The sequence below is a fragment of the Athene noctua genome, chromosome 1 (assembly GCF_965140245.1).
Source record: "Athene noctua chromosome 1, bAthNoc1.hap1.1, whole genome shotgun sequence".
Classification (NCBI taxonomy): Eukaryota; Metazoa; Chordata; class Aves; order Strigiformes; family Strigidae; genus Athene; species Athene noctua.
This window is the reverse complement of record NC_134037.1, coordinates 147,020,878-147,046,775: the sequence shown is the minus strand read 5'-3', so window position 1 is coordinate 147,046,775 and position 25,898 is coordinate 147,020,878. Positions and strand designations below refer to the sequence as shown.

The 25,898-nt window shown below is 40.7% G+C and overlaps 1 protein-coding gene across 2 annotated transcripts in view; it reads right to left on the bottom strand.

Moving 5' to 3' along the window:
• Positions 1-15,895, bottom strand: part of CRYBG3 (crystallin beta-gamma domain containing 3) — a 91,542-nt gene extending 75,647 nt beyond the window's left edge. For both annotated transcript variants that reach the window (XM_074899948.1, XM_074899957.1), the window contains exons 1-2: positions 15,736-15,895; positions 427-505 (exon numbers count right to left, since the gene is read on the bottom strand). In XM_074899948.1, the coding sequence (XP_074756049.1) occupies positions 427-505; positions 15,736-15,860 (204 nt within the window). In that variant the 5' untranslated portion in view covers positions 15,861-15,895. The remainder of the gene's footprint in view (positions 1-426; positions 506-15,735) is intronic.
• Positions 15,896-25,898: the final 10,003 nt, after the last annotated feature.

Genomic DNA, 25,898 nt, shown 5'->3' with positions numbered 1-25,898 from the left:
GCCAACATGCATACGGATTTCAGCAGAAAGATCTTACAGTGCTTTGGTTGGCAACCAGTGGGCCTTCAGGCAGGCAGACACTTGCTAGTTAGGTATCCATAAATTATATAGAAATTGTGCTTTAGAGGAATGCCCCAAACCATTGTTTGATAAAAACACTAGCTTCCTTCTCTACTGGTTAACTGCATATAGAATTAGCAGTAAACTCCCACTTCTTAATATAAGCAAAGATGTGAATTTTGTTTAAAAATGTGAAGCACAGTTAGTTTTTCTGTCTTCTGGCATAAGAGAATCTAACCCAGAAGACAGCAACCAGGTGCTACATCGCAGTTCAGGAATACATCCAACATCACAATGCTAGCAAGTAGTCACAAGCAGAGGTGGCAAGTGTTAGCTCAATTAAACAATAGCAAATAAAAATCATACCTTCAAAAGTGCAGGCCGAGTTGTGCTTTCCTTTTGGTTGCTCTTTAAATTTATGGCTTCGCTCCCTTTGTTTTCATAACTGGAAAAAAAAAAAAAAAAAATTTGTAACACTGAGGACTTGCATTATTCAAGTCTACCAGAGAGTCATCACAGTATCAGTCAATTTAAACACAAGAGACCATTAACTCAAAAGGATAGAAGAACATAGTTTCCAAACCATAGCACATATTCTGCACATATTGCAACTCAAAAAGCCATGTCTCAAAAAGCTGAAGATGGAAGCAAAATGCATGTTTCACCTCATACAGAGGTTTTCAAACTCAAGCATTCAGAAGTGACACACAACTTTTCAGCTCTTCCAGCTGAAAAAAACCCAAGCTTTCTGTGCATGTGTATTATTTTCTGCTGGAAAAATGATACTGTAGTTGACCAATCATCTACTACACCAGCATTCATTGCCATAGCACTACCTGGCACACCTGGCAGCTAGAAGGTACTCCCAATCCTTATACTGAGGACTGAGATTGAGCGGAATGTACTCAGGGCAGATGGAATCATCACAAGGTGCAGTTGCCACATTTAATAGGTCTTCACTGAAGATGCCTAATGGGGGGTTGCAGGCAAATTTAGCAGAAATTTTAGAAAGAGGACAATAGGCATACATTATTACCAAGGCAACACCTGCTGTTCCATTTTAAAACTCGTAAGTCCAAAGTCACGTGTGTCCCTACTGTCAATGTACCTTGGACAAAATTTTCCCACTTTTGGAATGAAGGGACATCCACACCCGCCCCCCCCCCATTTTCAAAATGATCCTCAAGCCATAATCCAGCAGAGAACATTTTAATCAAAACCTTTATGCTACCTGCAACTTAAAAGCAAAAATGTATCAAGTAAAACATTAGAGGAAGTTAATGATAGACACCACTTCCTGCATTGCACATCATAAGCTGAAGAAAAATAACTTTGTAACAGTGTATCATGTGAGAAATGCTCAGTAGTGCAAGGAAGTCACAATCACTTCAAAAACCCTTCATCAGTTTTAGAAATTTAGCTTTGCTGTTGACAAATGCACAAAACGTTATTTCTGAATTTATATGAAGATGAATTGGAAGTTGCTTAAATAAAAATAATTTTGGGGAAATTCTGCCAGGATTTGGAGAAAGGATTTAGATGTACCAGTACTGCTGCTGACTGTTAATCACAGACAAGCATGTCTCAGTAAGACTTTTGAAAAGAAAGGTTTTCTTTCTATTGTGGATTAAGCGTCTTGAGTTAAATATATGGTGATATACAGACAAAAAAAAAAAGCCAGTCTGACTAAATGTTAGTTTCCCTCTCAGCTGCTCAGAGACAACATTCCCTGAGCAAAAATGAAAACAGAACTCTCTTGCAATTAACTTTTTCAACCTATTTCAGATCTTTTCAGATACACCAAAAGAAAAGCTCTTTCCTCTCTTTTACAGATCCTCTTCAAGCTGAAAACCATGTACTTTCAGATCACCTCAGGTAATCTTTCATAATGCATTCATAAACACAAAGATACTTTTTCAAGGAGAGCATGAGACAGAAAGTCTTGGCTGTTCTTTGCCTTCCTGTAAGACAAAGCAGATGAATTAATATTCTATTCTATTAATTTATTCTGCTGTTGATGTGTTTCATGAAGGACATGTCACAACCACTTCTGGGCAATCTGGCACACTAATAAAAGTGCTTCTCAGTATATAACATATTTTCTCCTTCCTAGAGTGTTGTTTGGTTTGGGTTTTTTTTTGTTTTTTTTTTTTTGGGGGGGGGGGGGGAAGGGATGGGTAGGGGTGTTTGTTTGTTTGTTTGTGTTTTTTGTTTGTTGGTTTGGGTTGTTTTTTAAAAAAAACTTTCTTAGATCTGCATAGCTTTTCCTGATGCTGATACACTGGACATGAAGAGGAATTCCCCGTACTTAAAAGTGGAATAATGATGTTCATCTCCACCAGAAGTTCTTCCTGACTTCAGGGTATCACTCCTTATGGAATTGGTCTGCAGACCACAAATGAGATCCTTGATTTTGTTAAGTGTTGCCAGCACAAATCACCAGCATCCTATTCTTTTATCACTTTGTTTTGCTCACATTCTTCCCTTAACATCATGTTTTTTTCCCAAAAACTTTTATCACTGTCCTACTTCTTGTTTGTATTTGAAATATACGCCTGTGTTACTTTCTTTCAGCTAGCCAGGCTTGGAATGATCACGGTGAAATTCCATAGTGCACATACCAGAACTGAAAGAATGCAGTTCAGCAGATAAGCATCTTAAAATCAACAACAACAACAAAAAAAAGAAAAAAAAAAAAAGAAAGAAAATTAGTATCAAAACTTTACTTTCCAGCATAAAATAAACCTAAACCTGGAAGCAATTGCCCACACCCTTTCATGGTTTATATTCTAGCGTTTCTACATTCCTGAACCTTTTGCTTTAGGGTGTAATTCCTCAACATGTTGAGTTTGTCAGCAAGAACCAGCTTTAGAAGTTTCCACATCTTCCTCCTCAACCCCAGCTGTCTTTTCCCACCCTTAACTCAGCTGAGCAGGACTCTCAGTAGGGCCATGGTCTTGGATGAAAATCAAGGTGAGAGCAGAAGCTTCCATCAGAAAAAATTCAGCCTGTGATCTGGTTTCCAGTGCAGTGACCTGTACCAGCATAAATGAAGGGGTGGTGAATGCCACCCAAGAGGCAGGAACAAGCAAGCACACACCCCTGTGGCTCGCTTCACTGCTGAAGCTACTTTTTGTGAACCTCTTCTACCCTTAGACAGGGCCCAGTTTTAAACGGATCTTTGGCTGAAACCAAATGACTCACACTGAATGAATGAAGTTTACAGCACAAAAGCTTGCTGTGCTGGAAACAGGCCTCTTGGATTGTTTAGGATAAAATTGTTTTGTTTTTCCCAAAGAGTCAAGATTACCTTCTCCAGCCTGAACACCACAGATGCAACAGCTGGTGCCGCGCTCTGCACTTCGGACTGGAGAACAGGCTGGCTGCTGCTGAGTGGACTTAAATGACAAAGTTTACCACTTTCCAGTACCAATCCCCCATAATTTTTAGGGCTTTCCCCCTTCTCATCATTGCATCATTCACATAACAGTTAGTAATCACAGATTTTGGAGTTCTGCACAGTATTTTCCCCACAACTTCTCTGAAGAGGAAAATAAAATAGTAAAGTTCATAGTCCCACACACAACCTTACCCCCCTTGTTAAAAAAAACCCCAAAACATAGTGAAGATAATGTAATTATGCCACACGTATTATATTGCAACGTAAGCCCATGCTGTCCATATGAGTCTGGTTTCAGAGATGCAGTGAACACAATTATTAAGCTATGGCATTCACATTTAAAACTAATTCTTGGGAAATACACAAGACATTTAGTATTTGTGCTAAAAATTATCCATTCTTTAAGGTTTTTTCATATGTCCATGCTATCCTATCATTAGTGGCTAGATGTTATGCTTCCAAGAACGGTAGTCTAAGAGGGTTTATATATTTTTTCTACAGGACAATCTCTGCAACTAAATATCATTAGAAATGTTGATTTGGCAGCTACATGGTATTACACCACCAAATTCTTATGCCTTTGCTAAGAACTGAAAACAAAAGAGTGGTAGTATATACAAGCTTACTGTGAACTAGGGATTCTACCCCAACTCCATCCAGGCTACATCTGTATTATTAAAGTTGACTCCACAGAGTTTCATTCTTGCTTTAACCTTTTCCGGAGTGGTGCATTTTTGGAGTGCTTTGCCATGGCAGGTACTGAGCATGCTATCTCCAGTTCAGCATATCTAATGTTAGGTTTGTGCTTAACGACCCACATGGCTTAGCTAGATCTGCCAGCCTGCTCTTAGAGAGCACTTCAGCACTTGCTAAATTAGGAAAATGCATATCATAAGTCTTCAACTCTATGCTTCACAAACTACTCTTGGCACGTTATATACCCAGCAATAGGACTCTGCTAACCCAAGTTTTGAATCTACTTTGTACTTGCTCTTAAGAAGTGAAAGGGCAAAGCATGATCCTATGCAGACAGAAAACATCTCTGTCCTGCCAACTTGCTTCCATGGACTTGTTAACTACACAGCATTCATGTACAAACTGTCACAACCACCCATTTATATATTTAGACAGAAATTAGTTTCATTTTATGATTAAAAAAATTGAAATATTAAATAACACCCAGAGTAATAAAGACACTGTCAAAATTAAGACTAGAAACCATGTCTCTCAACTACTTCTCAAATATGGAACTTACTGTCTTTCTGCTGCTATTTCTGCCAGACATTCCCTTTTCTCTTACATGATAGTGCATCCAACATGGATGGGTTAATCTTCACGAAGGTAGAGGGATCTCTTCTCCTTGACTGTCTTGCCATCCTGCCTAACCTGATTAGCATCACTCCTATTCTTTAAATAATCAAGATTAAACTCAAGTTGCAAAAGATCCCATTCTGTATCTTCTGCACAAACCTTTCTTTGTGTGATTTTCTAACACTTTTTGTTTCTCTGCTGCTGAAAATCTGTTTTGACCTTTCTGTAATACCTGGACAGGTGGTGTCTGAATCAGAAACAGAATTGCGGTCCAAGTTTTTAATCATTACGCTTATACAGGAAAGGTTAGAGATTCTTACCAGGGAGAGAAATGTTCATATTCTGCAATGTTGCTCACACAAAAAGTAGACATATATAAGCAGAGGTACTCAAACTCAGGTTAGGTAATATACATGAGAGATTACAGTCAAGAAAAAAATCAATTTAATGGAACAAATTTAAGTACACAGCTTGCAAGATCTTTTGCAGCTGCCTCTAAAAACACACCAAGACAATTACAATCACATCTTCAAAAGGCCCTTATGGCACCTCCGTATGGTACGACAAGTCTGCTTCCTCCATCCTCGTCCTTCATAACAATCCCTCGGAACTTGCAAATTAAAAGCTCATCCCCTTCTTCCTTTATTAATCTACCCCACCCATGTTATGCACGCAGCAGATCGTGAATGTGTTGTGTCAGATAAAAAAATAAACTACAGGCAGCATGTAAGTGCGATGAAGCAGAAACAGGCAAGTTTTGATGAGACTGACCAGGCGCAGAGCTCACCAAACTGAAAGTAACTACTGTGACATTTTACAAGGAAAAGGTACTGGCTACTGATTGTTGTTTGTGAGAGGGGAAATTAACGGGCAGTCTCTTAAGGAAACAGGCACAGCTGGATAAAGCTCAACTTGGACAGCACTGTGACAGCACTTCTGGATGTCGACCCTTCGTCCTTCTTCCACTGCTTAGAAGCAAAGTCTCTTCCAACACAGCAGCTCCAGCATTTACTTCTTGTGCAGTCCAGATATTACCAAATAGGCAAGTGCCATCATTTTGCCATCTTTCTCTCTCTTCAGGGACAGATGACTCCCTGAACAGTCATTCTGCTACCACATGAGGTTAGCATTATTTGGTTTTAACCGGTCTTCTCTTCAGATTTAGCCATTTCATGTGATGACTTTTATTGGTAAGAGAATAGGCAATATCTAACCTGAAAGATGCTCCAGGGTGCCAAGAGGCAAAAAGCTTCTAGATCTGCTTTAGTGACATAATGCTAATAAACTAGGATTGACCCATACATACATTCATCTGCCTATCCAGATTTCATGATATCATTCGTGACATCTCCTTCCCAGCATTTTCTAAACAGTTTTCCTCAAGATGATGTGTTTTTGGGACTGCTGATACAATTCACTCTCTGCTAGAGTTCTCGCTGAGGCTAATGTCATTTTTAGGTTTCCTTTTCTGCTAGTTTCTTTATTTCAGCATTCTGGGTCATAAAGCCAGTTCCTGACCCCTCCCTGCCTTTTCTCTCTCTCTGAACAAATTTAATGCTCCTCTCTGGGCAGCAACACCGCATTTGGTTTTGAGATCATGACTTTTTTCCAATTTTACATATTACCAACACAGTGACACATTCAACAGTGACCTTCCAGAAAGATATTTCAGCAGAGGAACAGAGAGATTGCAAACAAGGATCTCATCACCTGGCACTTCAAAAAGCATCTGTGTGAGACACTCCCTGAAGAATGTGAATAAGCAGGAAACCATGAGTCTAATAATACTATCAAATATTGATGTGCAAGACCAAAATCTTCATGAAGTTTCAGCACTTTACAGGGATCCTTAAACTACATCCACAGACCAGTAGTAGCTATGAAACTTCTACTGTACATCTGCAAAGAGCCATAGGTTAGCTATATAGGTTTCTTCTCTGTTCCAGCTTCCAACTGATAATTAAAAAGACAACTACGAAAAACCTTGACCTTCTGAGTAATAGTCTTCTAGATATACCAGTTTCCCTACTTGCCATACAGACCCTTATGATTACTGAAGCTGGCCTCCTGCATAATCTGTATTATGAAATTTCACCAAGGGAGACCCATGTCAAGTCTTTAACACTCAACTAAAAGATGTAAGTTTCGATTAAAAACCATCAAGCAATGGAAAAATCTACCACAATTGCAAATAAGACTTTTCCATGTAAACTACTACTAAATTTATTACTTAAAATTAGGCTTACTAGTCTAATTTGATAAGCCTCATCTCTCAACTACAGGATCAACCTACATCTTCGTGGGACAGATTACAAAGTCCTCGGCTTCAAATATTCTCTTCAAGTCACAGGTCTACTATGACATGAAGAACTTCACTCCCATTTCCCCTGCAGTTATATACCTTGAGGCAGAGTCATTCCTCAAACTGTAACCCTGTTATTTCAAAACCTTCTCTTAGATGAACTAAACGCTATTGAACTGCTTAATTTTATTCTCTGAGGGAGGTATTCCAGACATCAAATTGTTTGGGAGCTTTTCTCAGAGCCCTTTTTAGTTTGTCAGCACCTTTTTCATAATAAATCTTGGACAGCACAATTACACTCCACATTCTAGTAACCAAAGTTCATCCAAAGAATACATGTACTTTGTTATTTATATATCCGAGAATCATTTTCTCTCTGAGCTGCCAGTGTGCTTTAGCACCTCATGCTCAGCTGACTGTCAAGCATGGCAACTCAGTCTACTTCTAAAGTTGTCATCTACATGGTGATTCCCATACTTTTCACTCTAGTCATCTGCTACAGTTTTGTTCTCTTTCAAATTATTTGTGAAGATACTAAACAAACTGATTCAAAAAGACATCCTTTCAAATTCCTTCAAATGCATCACTTAGAAAATTATTTTTCATACCTGGCATTTTTATGCGCCTCTGTATGTCAAATTTTATCCCACTACCATTACACTGGCAATATTTTAATTGGACCATCAGCACTAAGTCAGACGCCTTAAAGAGTCTAAGGATACTGTTTTAGAAGTTTGTCAACTGAAGCTGTAATCTCCTAAACAAAACAGTTTGACAATTCCCGTCCTCTAGTGATGTTAGGATCAACATTATGTTTATTAACTTCTCAGGTCACCTGGAAGACTTAGTAAATAAACTTTTCAATCCTTCCTCTTTACTCCCACCAAATACAATAGACTTAAAAGTGAAATACCAACACCTTACTCTAGATACTAATGCCACACTTGTGAAGCCATTTGTGTGCTGTGCATCCAGGAAAACTATCAGAACCTGATCTACAAAAAGAAGTCAGATCATTTTTTTAAGAGTCAAACTTCTGGCATGTATACTGAATGACATGAGCAAGGGTACAGTAAACATTTGTTAAATGAATCGAAAGGAAAACGTTACCATAGAGCCCAGTGGCAACAAGATGAGTCTTAATTTTGTGAGGAAATCAATGAAGATTCCTAAAAACTGACTTCTGCATCAAATCACAGTTAAAACACAGAAGTTTTAAAAGAGAAAATAAAGACGCTAGCATTTTGACAGAAAATAGTAACTAATAAAGAGCTCTTCCTTCTGTTCTGCTTCCCTCCCAAAACAGAATACTTTTTAAAAAATACTTTTTTAAAAAGCTTCAGAATGAAAAAATTTATCCAACTTCTCAGCAAGATTCCCCAGGCTAACACTGTTCGTGGGAAACCAAATGGTAGTAGCAGTGACAAAGTCTTCCCCTAGTCTCTGGCAAGGCTGTTGGGGCTTGTCCTAAAGAGAGAGGCAATGTTTGCACAGAAATTTGTATGTGAAGTTTCTGGCTCCTACTCCTGGGCTTAGGCTTAGGCCACACACACAGGGGAGGAGCAGTAAAGACATTAAGATAAATAGAAATTATTAAAACAAGTTAGAGAGTTTGAAATTAGAGGGTCAAAGGAAAGCAAACCTGCTATTTCATTTAAAACAAGTAGAGTGGAAGGGAAGTGGAAGAAAAGGAACAGAAAGCAGAGAAAGGTAAGGAAGGAGAAAATGGAGCCAGAAGGAGGAGGCAGGAATTTAGGCAAGAGAAGTGTTACAATCAGCTGATTAATTTAAGTGTTGGAATAGCATAAAATGTATTATATTCAATTAGACTATCCCACTTCAAAACTGGTTTGATTACAGACAGCATTAAGCAATTTAGATTGGTTTAACTGAAACAATTTTTCCTCTCAGACCTGTTTATGGCTTTATTTACATACTGTTCTTTGCTTGTGTAGCAAAGCTAGGTCAGCTTCATGTTCTGCATTACCAGAGCTCTGTCACATAGACTATGTGAGCTACATGGAGTGTGTCAGTAAAGAACAAAGAGATTTTTTTAATCCTCTTTCAAAATGCAACTAAAAATATCATGGAAAGTAAAGATGTTATAAAAATCAGAGATATGTCCCATTTTACAATGAAAATTTACCTGAAAAATGCAAGAACCAAGCCACGTCTTTACACTGAACTTTTACCATTAAGTTTAAAATCTAGAACTAAGTGAAATAAGTATGATGGATCACAATCATCCTTGCTGAATAACTTAATCTGTTTTACATGTGAGGGGATCGAACAGCCGTACAAAGGCTAGAGGAAAGAAATACATGTGTTTCTGAGCAGAGCCTACTTCACTATTGGGCAGTAGGATTATACCAGATTACATCAAGGTTTTTCTTCTGGCATCTGTCAAGCATAGTAACCAATGTTAATGTAGAATCTGCTCCATATTTACCAGTCTGATCGTTAAAGTTTCCAACATTCTTATGAAATAAATACATTACTGGCCACTAGCACATAAACTTGGTATAATATCAGAAATAGATTTATAAAGTATAGAGGTTTATTAAGGTTAAAATTACTGAGCTAATAGAGAGTAGAATAGACAGCCCATTATACAATTGTTTTCAAATGGCATGTTTGCAGAGTTGAGAATCAATGATGGTACTTATAAATGGCATGAAAATAGGAGATAGTAAAAAAAAAAAATCCAGGAAAGCTTTAAAGCAGCAGCGCATAACAGAATTTTTAAAAGATGTCATTAAGAAAAAGCACCCAGGAAAAGACAAGCAAGAGAGACTGGTGTCACCAGTAAAACACAGTGAGCTCTTCTAGTCAGGCTGGAGCAGAAAACTCTTGGTAGAGGCAGACAAAGCTACAAGTTCAACATAAGAAAATATTTCTCCAGTGTTTTGCTGACTAAGGATACCAATTAAACTCAGACACCAGAGTGAAAAGAGTAGGTGTATTTTACTGGTGATAAGCAAATAATGTAACAGTGTAATATAGAAGACGTGCAGTAAGGCAGAATGGTGCACCTAAAGCGACAAACAGGAAAATACAGGGTAACGCATCAAATCATTACTACATGAGAGAGAGAATAGTGATTAAGAAAGATCCATCACCACTTGCATGTGTTACCATCATCCAGCTCCGCAGTGGCTGGGGAGCCCCGGTTACAGAGAGGAGGAGAGCCTGTCCCGGCAAGGGGGAAATCCTACGCGGTGCGTCCACCAGTAGGTGAGGCTTCCAAAGTCACTGCAAGTGGGTCCAGCCTTTTATACCAGAGATCGGCAAGCCAGAATAGCTGGCACCTTTGTTTTGAGCAGAAAATTTCTGGTTTCATTCTCCTGTTGGATTCCACCTGACCAGGGCTCAGGGGGGGAGACCAAGGGAGTTTCTAACAAGGCCTTGAACAAGGGCAAGTTGGATACATTCTCTCAGCATTTTGCCCTCAATACTGATTATATTCTAGGCTGCATCTTTCACTAGCGAGTTTACATACTTTGTTAATGACTACACACTAAGTTAACAGCTGCAGCTCTGGGCCTGTTGTTCAGGCTTCAGTATCTCAATGCTTTAGCACTTTTTACATCAGCATAAGTGGATTGTTATAACTTGGTACAATACCTACTAGCACAATGGTTATCAGTTATAAAACATACAGGATTCATCTATAGGTCAATTCTGGCTTGGGCTTGTTGTATTAGAATCTAAAAAAAATTATTTTAGAAATGAAAATTGAAGTATCAGAAAAACAGAGGCATTAATATCTTCTGGAAAGCCTAAGCAACATAGTGCTATGCTACTGTCTGGAAGTATAATAGTATATACTAACTGAATCGTATGAAATCTAAAAACCTCTCAGAAAATAAAAGCAGCACGTGGTTTTCCATCCTTTTAAGAAGTTTCAATAATCGGAAACACAATCCTCACAGCAACATGTTTCTGAATTTTGCTTTTTCCCCACCTGTGAGCCTTTTGTTCACTAGAGGAAAAGACTAAGGAGTTTTCATCTTTGCAAAACTGTTCATTAAAACCATACACTTGTAGCTGTTTTGTAAACGTTTTTTTATTAACTCTAGCATTTATGCCAATAATTGGAAATAAGACATTGTTGTTAACATTTAAAATAGTGGGGAAAAAAATGTTGCTTTGTTTCTTCCAAGGAGCACTACTATTATAATTAATACTCTAGTAACATTTCCTTCAGGAAATCTCACACACACGGCCAGCTGCTGGGCTTGCTCCTTCTGGTCTCAGCCCCATGAGACATCTAGGTATGCACCTAATTCCAATCAAACAAGTAGTCCCACTATAGTGCACAGAACTATTTACCTATTTAATTATAGGCAACCACTTTGGAACACTGTTGAATCAGGGCCTTCGCAACTACCTTGAATTATCCTGCAATAAAAGTGTGCAATAAACAGAAAAATCTAGGAAGCAAAAAGAAACAAAAAAACAAATTAAAAAATTAACAGAAAATTTTCATAATGCATCTTGCCCAGGTAAGCCTAATTTGAATTCTTCTATGTGGTTGCAGTATTCTTCTTGCTGGTTCCACAAACCATCATTCCTAATGTACACTCACAAATGAATTAATTTTAACAACAACAAAAAATCCCCCTCTGCCTTTTGAAATAAAAGGTTTCTTTATTAGAAAGCAGAGACTGATTTTTCCAGCAAACAATGGATTTCTTCAAGGATGCTAATGGTATCTGATTCAAAACCAGCCAGGAGGTAGTAACTTCAGAAAAAAATAAGTTTGAAATGTATGACTCCCTTTTCAATCAATTCCCAGCAGTCGTCAAACGCACAGTTTTTACAACTACAAAAATGCATGTTCTTTGTAAACAGGAACAATGACTGGCAGCCCCAGAGGAAGAAAAAGACTCTCAAATCTCTCCTCAGGCAGAATAAACAAAGTTCTGCCATCTCTCAAAGCTCTTAGTTAGAAACTAATGGATGAACGGAACAATAATTTCAGCCTGAAAAAAAAAAAGCCCTATAAAACCAAATAAAAGACTGCTCTTCCCTGTTTGATGTCTCTGGTACACTTCAGCCATGCAGAAGAAATATCTGGACAAACCCAACAAAGGCCCACTTGCACTGGTAGTTATTTGTCCAAGCAACAGCACTTGGAGGGAAAAAGATAAACCTGACATGAATCTGCTCAACAATATACAAAATAGCTCATAAAATACATCCATAATTTAAAGGAGATTTTGGTGGTAGCTCTGGGTTAAAGTAATCAGTGAAAAATGTCACACCTCCTTGGCAGTTTCTAACATAACCTGAAAGGTCATATTTATTTGCAACACAACAATTGCTCAGTCACAGAAGCTGCATATTTCTGAAAGAATCTGCAGTGGATTGACTTACACTGTAAAAGCTGTTATCTTCGTCCAGATGGACTAAAGAAGCATGTATTTAGAATAGTGAAAATTCAATGGGATTTTTTCACCCTGGGGATTTAGACTGCTCCAGGACAAACACTGCAGTAATAAATAATCAATTTTATATTATTGAAAATAGCAAATAGCCAAGTGGAGCATAATGACTGCCTTTGATGGAAGTTAACGATAAAGAACTGGGATGAAAAGCACAGAAGCCCTTGTTCAAGGCAGCCTCAGCTCTGAAGAAGACACTTATGCAGGCAAGCGCGCAGAAGGAGTTTTTCTACATTTTATGTAAAGTCAAGTAAGCCCTTAACGCATGTGCTGTGCTTTTTACCACCACAAAACTTGCAACTAATCTGCACGGGTTATTTTTTCCACAAGCAAGCAAGCCTCCAGCAATTCTCATGTTCAGAGCTACAAATTGCTGTAAGGGCAAGTTATTAACATAAGCTCTTCATCAAATGAGGTTCTCAGAAGAGTCTAAGACACTGATTAACAAACAGTGTAACTCCTCCCTCCCCTTCCTCCTATTTTAAACCAGGGCCACAGTAGATCTGGGTTTTGGTTTTGTTTTGTTTTTAAAGCTAAGTCTGAACGTGGTGCCTGGAGCAAGAGTGGGCAAGAGCTCCATACCCTGCAGATCTGAGGAGCAGCTATAGGGTTGGGGGAAGGACAGTTGGGAGCTTCCATCCAGCCGCTATTGTCCAACCTGCAGGAGCAAACGAAGAATGACTTTGGACATATACATGCTCATTTCTGCATGTTTTTAAAATTTAGGAAACCGTTGTGCTCTGCACAGGCACTAAGCATAATGTGTGTCTCCAGAGGTCAATGCCGGTACACTGGGAGTGTATTTGGCCCTGTGTAATATACTGCCCCCTCTCCTGACCCCTTCACTTACGTGTTCCGCTTTTTTGAAACCCATCGGTAGGCAAAATATCTCCATGCAAAAGTTTCCTTCTATGTATTTCAAATTTGATCTGGTTCCAATATATATTATTGGAATGGGAAGTTAACCATCCTGGTGTATACATTTCTCATGCCACTTCACAAAAGATGTACTCCCCAACTTGCCTCATGCACTCCACACCTTAACAATAAATATACAAAGCAGCCTTAGTTCCCCCACTCCACACGCACGCTTTGTTCAGCGATCCATTTTTCTACACCACCAAGCTCACTAAATAAACATGACGAGCAAACCTGCGGCACTCATCCCGACCCAGCGCTGTTTAATGTATGCAATTACACTAATCTGCAAAGAAGGCTGCCAGTGGAAACCAAATACGAGAACGTCAGCATTCCTGACGAACGCGCCACGCTGCAACTCAGCGCAACAAAAAAAGCTCCTTAACAGACCATATTGGACTCCTCAGAGCGGGAGGGTTTTTGCTTGCTTCCACTCCAGAGGAATCACAGCCACATCCCTTCAGGTAACCGCACAAGGAGTTCAAGAACAAGGCCAAGAGGCCCGAACCTTTCCATATCTATGCGGACTATCCAGTGTCCTAACAAAGGCTAGGCTCTTGGCTGCAGGAAATGAAACTGTGATTTAGATAAAGATAACAGACTCCAGCCCCAACTTAAGTGGAGCAGGTCTACCGCGAGTGCTACCTACGTATAGGCTATTTAGCGCACAAACCACTGAACTAGCATCACCCTCCTCCTCACTAGGGTGACCGCTATGCTTTTTTGTTTATTCCAGACCACAGCTGCAGGGACCTGTCAACGAGGAGTCAGATCAAATCTCTCCTATTGCCTCTTCAGGTCCTCTGCCAGATCCAAGCCTTTTCCTTCTCCCATGTCTTAACCACCTCTGCCAGATGTAATAGCCATGCTACTCCTGCAACTGTAAAGATGCCCTTGATTCAGCAGCCTTACTCCTGACTTTTTTTTTTTTTTTTTTTTTCCGGGAAATAAAAAGCAGTGTTGCATGCTCACGAAAGTCTGGTGGATCCTTGTTGATGTATTGGTGACTCAAATGCTTACAGTGAAACAAACCTCCCTAAGTTAAAAATCTTCATGGTGCATTTATAAGACTGTTTAAGATGGTCAGCGTTAAGGCAGCAATACACTCTTCTATTTTTCATTATTGCTGAGAATACAGAGCAAGATCCTAAAGTTTTTCACTGAAAGAACTACTGTGATAGCCACTATCTATCTGGTTAAACTGTACTTGCCTGCAGGTTTAAACACAAACCTGTGCAGTATCAAGAATGACTCAAAGATTAAAACCAACATGTTAAAAGCAAAAAATACATACTACACCTGAGGAAATAAGGCCTACCCTGCTGGCACCTTTTCACCACAAAATATACTAATTAACCAGGGCCAATAACAAGGCTGCACGAGAAACAAACTTTCTGTGCTTCTTTCCTATGTACATGTAGAAATCAGCCACGAGGAAAAAAAGAAAAAAAGGAAGAGGAACAAATACACAAGAAGTTTCCAAACCTTCTCATCTTCTAAAGTCGTCCTGCACTAAAAAATAATTATTAATAACCAGGTTTCCATAAGCCACAACCTTTGCATTCAGACTTAAACACATCAGTAATATTTATGCTGCATTAACATCTGTTTTACACCCGTCAGAAAGAAAAGCGCCAAGACTGAAAAGAAAAAAAAACAACCCACGAACAAACAAAACCCCCCCCGCAGCCCTCCGCGCTCTGCCCTGCTCCCAGCTCCCGCGGAAGGAGCCGCCACCCGCGGCAGGGACCCCCGACCCGCCCTGGGCACGGCGGCAGCCCCGGGGCCGGCGGTTCACCGCAAACCCGCGCTCCGGGCGGCGCCTGGGGCCGGGGACAGCGCGGCGGGGGGGGGGCCGGACGCCGGTGCCCCCCTCAGCCGCCCGTCCCGGCTGCCCCCCGTCACGTCCCGCCTCCCGCCGCCGCACGGTCGCGTTAAGTTAGAGCCGCCGGCAGCAGCCAGGCCGACAGCCCCCGCCCCGGTGGTTTCAGCCTCCGAGTGGCTCGCCGCCGCTCTCCCGCCGCGGGGGCTGCGCTCCCGGCCCCCCACCCCCGCCTGCCCCGTGACCGGCCGTGCGGCACCTCAGCCCCGGGACGTCCGGGCAGGCCACCCCCCCGCCGCCAACACGCCCGTTTGTTCTCCCTCTCTCCCTCCCTCCCTCACCCGCTGGTGTCGCAACATCTGCCGGGGCGGCCGGCACGGCCCCGCGCCCCATGGCCGAGGCAGGTGGGACAGGGCAGAGGGTGGCGGCGGGCGCCCGCCCGCGCCGGTCCCGACTCGACCCGACCCCCTCGTACCTGTTCGCGCCCGCCGGCCGCCCCGGCGCCGCCGCCTCCTCGCCGGGTGGGCTCCTGGCGAAGAAGCGGGAGAAAGTGCTGTGCCAGGAGGAGCCGGCCCGCCGCCGGCTGCCCCCGCCGGACATCGCCGCGGACGGGACGGGACGGGACGGGACGGGACGGGACGGGAGGTGCCGCCAGCTGCCGCCCGACACCGAGTCCCCGCGACGGCGGGAGGCGGCGGCGAACACCTCCCTCCTCCCCCGGCCTGGGCGGGGCCGCCGCTCCGCCTGCCCCCTGCTCGCCGGCGGGGCGGCCGCGGCCCGGCCCGGCCCGGGGCTGGCGGAGGGCGGGAAGGACGAAAGCTGCGCCCGGGGAGGCGGGAGGCCGGGTCCGGCTCGGCTGGGGAGGGAGAGGCTGGAGCAGGGGTTGAGGCGGGGGGGAACGCTGTGGCAGGGGAGGGCAGAGGCTGGGGAAGGGAAAGGAGTTTCACCGCTCTCCGTGCCGCGGCCGCGTCCTCCCTTTCGGCGGGCGGATCGAGGAGCGGCTCCTCCGCCTGCGACCGGGCCGGGGGGGGCAGTTTCTGCCCGGCGGAGCGCGCAGGGTGGCGGGAGGGAAGCGAGGGAAGTCCTGGCCCAGGCAGCCTGCCGCCGCCTCCCGAGGAGGGGCGTTCGGGGGGGTTCTGGGGTGTTCGGTTAAGCTAATGGGGCGTAATTAGTTGGAACAAAGAGAAAGGATCAGAAGTGAAAATTAACTCTGTCCTTTTTCTTACAGACAGCCTTGAGAGTTTCTACTGACTGCACACACCAACGCTAGCCTCCTGTTTTTAACTTGTGCCGACTTTGAGATGCTACGCATGTTTGTCAATGCAAAGTCACTAACTGGCCTGGCCTGGGCCGGGCACCGTCTGGCTGCCACGAAACATAGATGCCTGTTAAGCCACCACGGTAAAATATTTCCATCAAATAAAGGCACACAGCAGCAGTGGTGTGGCTGTTCCACCACTCCCCTCCCTCCATCAGTTTGGGATAAGTTCAGGCCATTCCTGCTGATGAAGACGAGTGACTTGGAGGAACAGGGGTCTCCAGCGTTTTGAAAAGATTTCTTCTTAGAAAAGAGTTTGGGCTTTTTAAATACCAAACCCTTCTGAGAACTGCAGCCTTCCCTGAGTTAACATCAAACTATCCCTAGCAAAGAGATGACCTTGCCATTGCAACAACCTGGTGACAAATATTATCCTCGTTTTATAGATGGAGGTGATGCACAAAACCTTAATGATTCACTGAGTATGGATTACTGGTAAAATAGACTCAACCTCGATTTAGGATTTGAAATTCAAAACCACACTTTCTCATCCGGATGAGCATCTCTGCCATTCTTTGTGACTGCCTGCACCTCACACATTTTTATCAGCTCCTTTTTGCACTGTGCCATCTCACAGAATCAGAGAGTGGCTGAGGTTGTCAGGGATCTTGGCAGGCCACTTGGTCCAAGCCCCCTGTTTGGGCAGGGCCACCTAGAGCAGGCTGCCCAGGACCATGTCCAGACAGCTTTTGGATTATCTCCCAAGGATGGAGACTCCACAGTCTCTCTGTGCCTGTGCTCACCTCTTTTCTCTAAGACTTTGTTCACCTCAATCCATCCTTTCTATGCTGAACACCTCTTTGCCCGTATTCTGTACCACTGTACCATAGTATCAGCCTGCCGTGGCTGCAACTTGGCCTGGATATTAAGATGGTACTCTAGGCCCATCTGCAGAGCAGCAGCAATAAAACAGCCTGGAAATTACTGGCTACTTTTCTGTCAACTCTCCACTGCCTCAGCTATGAGCAAAATCTTTAAGAAATGCACAGACAGCTCCCCTTCGTATTGTCCAGGTCTCACAGAGCTTTGGTGTGGATTTTAAAAACACAGACACAGGTGAATATTGGACATGTACTTAAATCTTTACTGGTCAGTCTAAGTTGGGACTGGCTGGTTGTTTCACAGGTGATGTAGCTTTATCATGGTACAACTACCAGTCGCAAAACTTATTCAGGGGACCAACATTTTCTACACAACAAGGTCCTGTCTAATTCTCAGTGTCCAGACAAGGAGGAGACCATGCTCTCAGCAATACAGATGCCCCAAACATAGCACAAACCCTTGAAATGTTTCATTCCAGAACAGTATAGAGAAAAAAGAAACCATGTTTTGAGAGTAGCTACACAGAGCTGCTGATTCCCAGGGAGATGGCAAATCAGGGTTAAAACTACAAAATGTAACAGCAGCGCCTATGGAACATTATAGAGGAGACACTCCCTCTGACATTCAAAATAACAGTAATTAAGGCTCCAAAACCAAATTAGAAGAGTGGCAATTTATTGGGACTGCACAAACAGGCTGCAGGGAGGCTCAGGCTCTCAGTGACTGTTTATTACTTTTAATTCTTCTTTGCTGTGTACATCTCACAGTTTCCCTACCTATTGCTTAAAGTCTAATCCCTAAACTGTAGCAAGCATGAATAAAATAATTAGCATTTATAAAGCATCCGGTATCTTCAAAGGATTTAAGCATTAATTAATCCTCATAACCACCTCAGGATGTACTTAAGTATAATATGGTGAGTGGTTTGCACGCAGAGACAGAGGCAGTCAAAACACCTAGCTGCATCCAAAATCTGTCCACACTCTACCAGCGAGGCGCCTGGAGGGGCACCCCAGTGCAGCATGAGGCATTACCAGGGCTGTGCTCATCCAAGAACAAAGAGCCAACCTAATCAGAAATGCTAATCCCAAACAGTAACATTTTGTGCTCAAATCTGTTTCTCCTTTCTTCACGGCATCTAATACAGAAATGTACCAAATGACAGTTCTACTGGAGGCAAATAAGTAGTATCTAATCAAAGTAGTGAAACTATATCAAAGATGAATATAGCCCAGATTAGATAATCCCTTTCTTTTTCCAGACCCTTCAGTAGTTGAGTACCACATAACTTGAGAGTAAATAATTTTGACACATTTGAAATAATAAAATGTGAACCGCCAGCGGAGTTGCCAACAGGAACCCCATTTTAGATCTACACCTTCCATGAAGGGAGAAAAGTTAGGCTTTTACCCAAAGATGCAGTATGTGGCAGGTGGCCTCGCATATTAACACAGCTGTCATTATGAACAGCAGCACCAACACATGCAAGCCAAAGCAGATGGGGAAACAGGTTCCTTTCCGCCTCAGATTAGAGTACTCACATGTGGCCCATACGAGGTAATATGGCATCACCAGAGGCAGTGAGAAACCATTAAAACATTGCAGACGGATACAACGGCACAGAAGAGGAAAACATCAAGCCAAGGCTCTCAATACATTTTGTTTTGTATCTCTTCCTGCCCAGAGTTTCACTTGAATCAGTATCTTGAATGAGAGAGAAGAAGGTGCTGTGTCTATTTCATATTCACCGATTTTCTGCTGCAATTCAGATTATAATAGTTGTGCACAAGGTAAATCTTCCCCTTCTCCTTGCTGCCTTAAAATTAAGAGATGGTAAAATTTTAACTGTGCTTGCTGAATTTCCTCCTTTTTACAGGTCTTTAAAATCTTGGGTCAAATCTTTTGTTTTGTTTGGATCCAAAAAGGAAAGCAAGATTATGAAGAGCCCTCCTCTCACCCCCAGTTTTAGAACTTTTCCGATACATTAAAGACATAACTAGGGAAAAAATGTAGTCTTAAAACAACCAAACTATACATTTTCCTTGCAAGCACTTTTTAGCACAACTATTACATGAAAAAATAAATCTCAAACTGTTTGCATTGTTGGGCTGCTACAATAAGAAACGGTCTATGTTTTGATGTAGAACCCTGCTAAACAAAAGCACGGTTCAGCTTTCTGTTTCATACATGTCTAATGTATTTATTTATAAAAATTTTTGTATATCTTGGCTACTTTTTCTTGTTAATGGGCAATCATATTTCCAGGCTCTTTCAGAACATGTCTACAGGTAGACATGGCACAAATAGCAATAGTATTTTAATAACCAATGGTTCCTTACTTATCTTTTTGCTTTCCAATATAGAATATATTATGGCAAGGTTTCTAACAGGTGTCAGGAGACCATGAATAAATAGATGTACATAATGGAGTCATCCCATGTAATATTTCCTAGCCATTTCTCACAATGTTAGTTGTCCAGATGTTGAAACAAATACTGATTGACTTTAAAATCTGTAATCTAGGTTTATTCTAGAATGAAATGAAGGCGAACAACAGAATTGAGGATTTGTGTCTTGGATATGTTATTACACAGATGAAACATGTTAGCAAGGATTTCTAGGACGTATTTTCCATCTAGCTATGACCTTCTGCTGTAAAGCATGTACCGTGCAGATTCCAGCAATCCTCATCCTTTAACCGTGAACACACAGTTCCTCCATTCGATTTACTGAAAATCGCTTTAAAGAGCACCACATGGTCAGCTGCTATTGTTCAAATGCCTTAGTGTCTGGAGAAGACAGCTGGAAATGACTCATGGTGTTAACTGTAATTACTGAGAGCTGTAAATGTGTCCTTTATTATTTTGGATGAGACTTACACACTGTGTCACCTGTGGCCAAAGTTCAGTATAGTAATTAAAATTTCTAAATCAACTTTCTGGAAAGCCTCTTCTATTTGTTTTCCACACTATAATTTGTGACACATTTACCCAGCAGCAGAAGTGCTAAAAAGGAAAACTAATTCTAAAGAACAAAATAAAAAATGACCAATTCACCTACAGAAACTCTTTTAAAATAGACTTGTGCTGCACCTGGGCATGGAGCAAAAAGCATTCAGAAGCCTCATACTACGGTGGTAGGCATGCACCTGCCTACTATAGATGAGGACCAAAGTCCTTTTCTGTTAAAAATTCCAACAGAATTGATAACTTTCAGCTGATTAGCACAGCTTGTCTGGAAGAGTTTCAAGACATTTTTGATAGCACCTCATATCAATTACACTTGTGTGAATACAAAGATGAAACTCACTTGTGCTCTTACCAATGCTAATCACTGCAAAACACACTACCCTAACTGGAGCTCAAGAAAATCTGCATTTCATATAATGAGGTCTCTGTAAAACCATCCTGTTCTGGGTTCTGCTTCCTTGCTAAACCAATCTGTATATTCACCGCCACCCTTACGGAAAAAATTATGGTTAAAAGAAGTGCTTCAGTAAGCTAATTTCATCCAACTTCTAACAGATATTGTATCTACGGTAAAAAGCAGTATAAGTAATCTAGTGTCCAGAAGAATTCAAGAGCTTTCAAAAAGAGGTGTCTTACATGAAAGTAAAGGAAATCCATGAAATAAATAACCAGCAACTTGTACAAGAAGAATATCTTTTGAATATCAGATTTATAGTTTAAAAATTAATTTACTCCTTTCTGTACAAATCTACACACTTCCAAATATTAAATGAAATTACTAATATTCTAAAGGCTTACCCCATTTCCATGCATGTACGTAAAAGTACATTTTTCAATTTGCAGTTTACTGAGCAGCTTTGAATTGTTGTGCAAGCCTATGTACAGTAAACTTAAGCCTCTAGACAGCAGACTTGACTTTTTTAGTTACCTTCCACAGGTTTCTTAAAACTAGTCCCTGGACCCCAAGGCTGCAAAACACTGTCAGAGACACACCAGTTCCACCCCTTTGTCTATCCTGCTGGATTTCACAACACAGAATACTTTTTAACCCAGTGATCTGAACCCTTTATAAAACATTATTCAGTATGTTTCAAAACTGGAATATATATATAAAACAAAAAAGTAAGCCCTTACCACATTCATAGCAAGCACATGTATTAGTATATTCCAAAAGGAAGAATAGTCTTCAGAGTCTGGAGAAATACGCTGCAAAATATTCTGTATGTAAAAATGACTGTAAGTACACCAGTCTCTAACAAGCAAAATTCTTACGGATTTGAGCCAAGGATCATAAAAGCTTTTGGCTGCAAATGTTGCAGAATCCCATCTGGTTTCATAGAACAACTTATTTTCTTCTCCATTTAAGCTTCCAGAAAGAAATTAAAAAAAGAAAAAAGAACACAAAAAAGAGACATTTTCTTACGTATACAAATTATATCCATAAGTTATTCCAAACAGGCAGAAAATACTTCAATCTTATTACAGAACAAACAGAAAAACAGAGTCTAATTCTTCGCATACAAGTTTCACATTACAGTAAACTGTATGTATAGCACACAGAAAAAGGGGAAGAAAGAAATATTTAAGCCCAAGTTTGTAAGAATGCAAGTGACTGTTAATCAGACTATAACTAGTTAGCCGGATAAGCAACAACATAATTGACACCCCCACCCCCTTTTTTTTTAAGCCCAACACAACAGAACTTTTAGTAGGGGAAACAAGATTTCTCTTAATACCCAAGACCAAAAATTCTGAATAATTCTTCTTTCCTCACTCTAGCATTCATTGTTATTGAAGTCAGAGAAGAGAAGATTTTTCAGCGAAGGAAAATGCGTGGCTAAGGGGGATATAAGTCTGAAACTCGGTCTTTTTATCTGATGTTCTTCAGAAATATTTTCTGCATATATTTTACAGCTTTAGTCCAATAAAATATGAGTAATAAGACTAAAGGGGTTTCCCTGCAATGGAAGATAGCATTTTATAGGATGCATTTACTGTAGCTCATAAATATTAGATGTAGAGCTGTTTTTCCAAATTTTGTTAGGGTGTGCTGAACTGCTGCTGAAAAGAAAGGTTCATGTTATCTCTTCATTAAGTCAATTCCCTGAATAAAGCTGTAAACTCTTCTTTATATTAGGAACTGAATGAAGTGCTCCTATTTAGTCTGATGCCATCATCAGATCAACTGTCTTTCACTTAACAACTTAGGCATTGCTACAGCCTTGAAGAAAGCACTTTGGTATTTTGTATCCTGCATAAATCAATAACTTAGTTATTAAAATGCATTACCTGGCACGATGACAGAACATACACCTCAAGGAAAGCATGATACTTATGACCCACAAAAGGGTTTTTTTAATCCTTTTTTGAATCACTGCATGACATATCAGAGCAGATGTTAAACTAAGTAGTAATTTAACAGTTATGAAATGGGTGAAGAGGAAATTTGCTACTCAGAAATGTTCCTACAACCTAAACTAGTTCATTTTGGATATGTGTCTCAATTGCCAGAAACTGTAACGCTACCACACAAAAGGTCTGTACATATGCTAATATTGATAAGTCAGCACTGAAGTGGCTATTCTACTATTGTTTTGCAAGATAAAATTTATTGTTCTTATTCTAATGGTACGAATTAAAGAAATAGTAAGGCTCAAGCCTTAATTGCAATATGCAGGAATACTTTCTAATAGATCAATTCAGCCTGCTTTGAAACCGCTGCCAAAATTTTTTTAGAGCATTAGCTTGCTCTTAATTTAAACCTCAACAGAGGACTTCAAAACCAGACAATTATCCAAGGGTTCTAGGCACCTCAAAACAGAGTAACACTTTCCCTTTGAAACCTACCTTAAGAATGGAAAAGATCCTTTAACAAAAGAGGGGGAAAAAAATATTACAAGAGAAAAGCATCACCCTTCCCAGCAGAAAAATTCTACCCTTGAGAAGAAACCTTTCATCCATTCTTACTCGTCTAAAGCAAGAAATGTAACTACTGGCCAACAAAATCATGTCACAGACAAAGATGTTAAATTGGGACCAAGTTGCTTCCATGTAATCCATTGATATTATAATAAAAGATGAAAAAAATCTTAGAATATTGTTATCACCAAAACCAACATACACTTTCTGGTTCATTGAATCCATTTGTTACTTGTTTATATCAGTTTTTAGATACTTCTTTCGTATGCTAATAAATAAGATTAAAACATTCAGAGACTTACTTGCAGAGTGAGATTTTAAGTCAAAAAGCCTTGCAAAGTTTTTCCCCAGCAACGCCTTTAAACCTGTGTGATCATAAATACAGACAATACCAGGAGCAACAATAATGCCTGACAGCCAGTAACTCCTCTTTTTATTCATGACTGCTTATTTTTCACAACTCCCATTATGCCATTTCCTCTAAATTGGGTGTTACCAACTTAATCCCTGTCTAATGGTTATATCCTTTATTAGTGGAGTAAAAGTTCCCAGTTCTGACTGGACCGTAGTACAAACTTGTATTTTTCTAGATATTTCACTGAAATTATTCCTGGGGCACTTTGGCATCTGGAGACATTTTGCCAAGTTTTGCTATTCTTCTACATGGTTTCAACTCTACGGTTTTAAAACTTTGGGACTGTTTCCCTCTTAAGTTTGTACAGGTATGCTTACCAGTGCATTAGCTCAGGTCATGAGGGTACTTTAAGGATCATCCTCACTAACTTTTGTTTACATTGCCAAGTAAGCTGGGAGTACACAGACTGAATTCCTTTTTGATGAAACTCCACTGGGAAGTTCAGAGTGCACCCAACATGCTCCAACAACTAAGAGGCACTCGGTCTAGAGGGCCAGAAAGGAGCCAGGCTGGAGGAAACTCAGAAATACACAGACTGGGGGCATCAGGTCCTCAGCCCCAGATGTCGTGCTCCACAAAAGCAGTTTGATGGGACTGCTCTCCTTACTAGGGAGCCTGTATTGCTGATCATCCACTTCAATCATTTATTATGGTTACGTCATTAAGCCTCAAGGCTTGGGCTCCTTCAATATTTGTTAGCATAAGCATGACTCTACTTCAGCCCAAACTTCTTACACACATCCCAATTTCCGTGATTTCTTACATCCTTTCCTTACTGTCTTTTCTTTACTAAGAACTGTTAAGCAGCTCTTCAGCAAACTAAATTTGGTCCAATAACTATCTTGCTAGGCCTCCAATCTCCTTATTGATCTCCAAAGACAAACTTGCTTTTAAAATGACTGCCTAACGTGAAGTTTCTAAATTTACACTTCTTTTACTAAACGAGTTAACCTGATCTTCAAAGGTGCCCCTTGAATCACAGAGAAATGACTTACACTCCCTTGTGAGTTGGTGCCCGAGTGATATGATTGGAATACAATTAAGTTCATCTCCTGATAAACGGTTTTTAAAACAGAAGATCATTTAAGGGTAAACAAGAGACATTAACAGCCTAGCTTTCGTTTTAAGGATTGATTTTGAAAAAGGGTGGTGGGAGTGAGTTTCATTCTGTCATTAACATGGCTGATTCGCATGGTGAGATCCTGATATCTGCTGAAAGAGAACAGTATGTTATCACATGTACTTCTGAGAACAAGAACTTCATATGGCTAGAAATATTCAGCCAATTAAGTAGCAATCCAACTGACTGAACACTGGTAAATTAATTATAAAGTGCTGGTTCACACCAACACAGATGCTTTCATGATGTAACTTACTGTGACAGGAGCTACAGAGCTTCAGAACTAAAGTATGGTTACAGAATACTACTAAAAACACTTGGCATTTGTTTTAAGACAGCATTATAAGTCCTGAATTCTAATTAGCTAGTACACATAGTATTACTTTTGCATAGTAACAGTGCATTTTACAATTTAATCCAAACATGGGCTGTGCAATAATAGTAAAAAAAGATGAGCGTGTGTCAAGTTAACCTTTCAAAGCAAACTCTCCTGACCTTTCTGAAAAGGGAGAGTTGAAGCCTTTTCTCACTAGTCCCCTTCTTTACTTTTTTTATTCCAGTCTTCTGTGACCTTCTCTCATTATCTATTTTGTTTCTCAAAAAAACCCCAACAGGGAAGGGAGCTGCAAAGTTTCTCTACAGAGTACTCAGCCAAAGGAGCAGTCCAGAAAGTTTAGAAGCAAGGTTTATAAAGATTTCCATGAAACAGAAATAAGGCAGGCCAGAAAGAACTAAAGAAATGGATGACAGAAATTAATCACAAGGAGAGTGATTTCCCAAACAAGTAAAACTTAAATAAAACCCAAACCAACAAACTTTTAAGATTAAACTGTATTTCTTGGCATAAGAAATGTTTGCTTTTAAGGACAAATACTTTGAATCAATGTAAATTTTATTTCTTATTACTAACAAAATGTTACTTTCTAGTTACAGCTTCTAAGAGATGAGCTGTTTTCTGAGACAGTGTGTTCTGGGTCTGTTCTACAGAAGCACTGAAATGCAACATAACCAAACCTATTGGGTAAATGTGTGAATCCTAGTTTTTTCTAGCCTTGCCTCTGGTACTAGGGACATG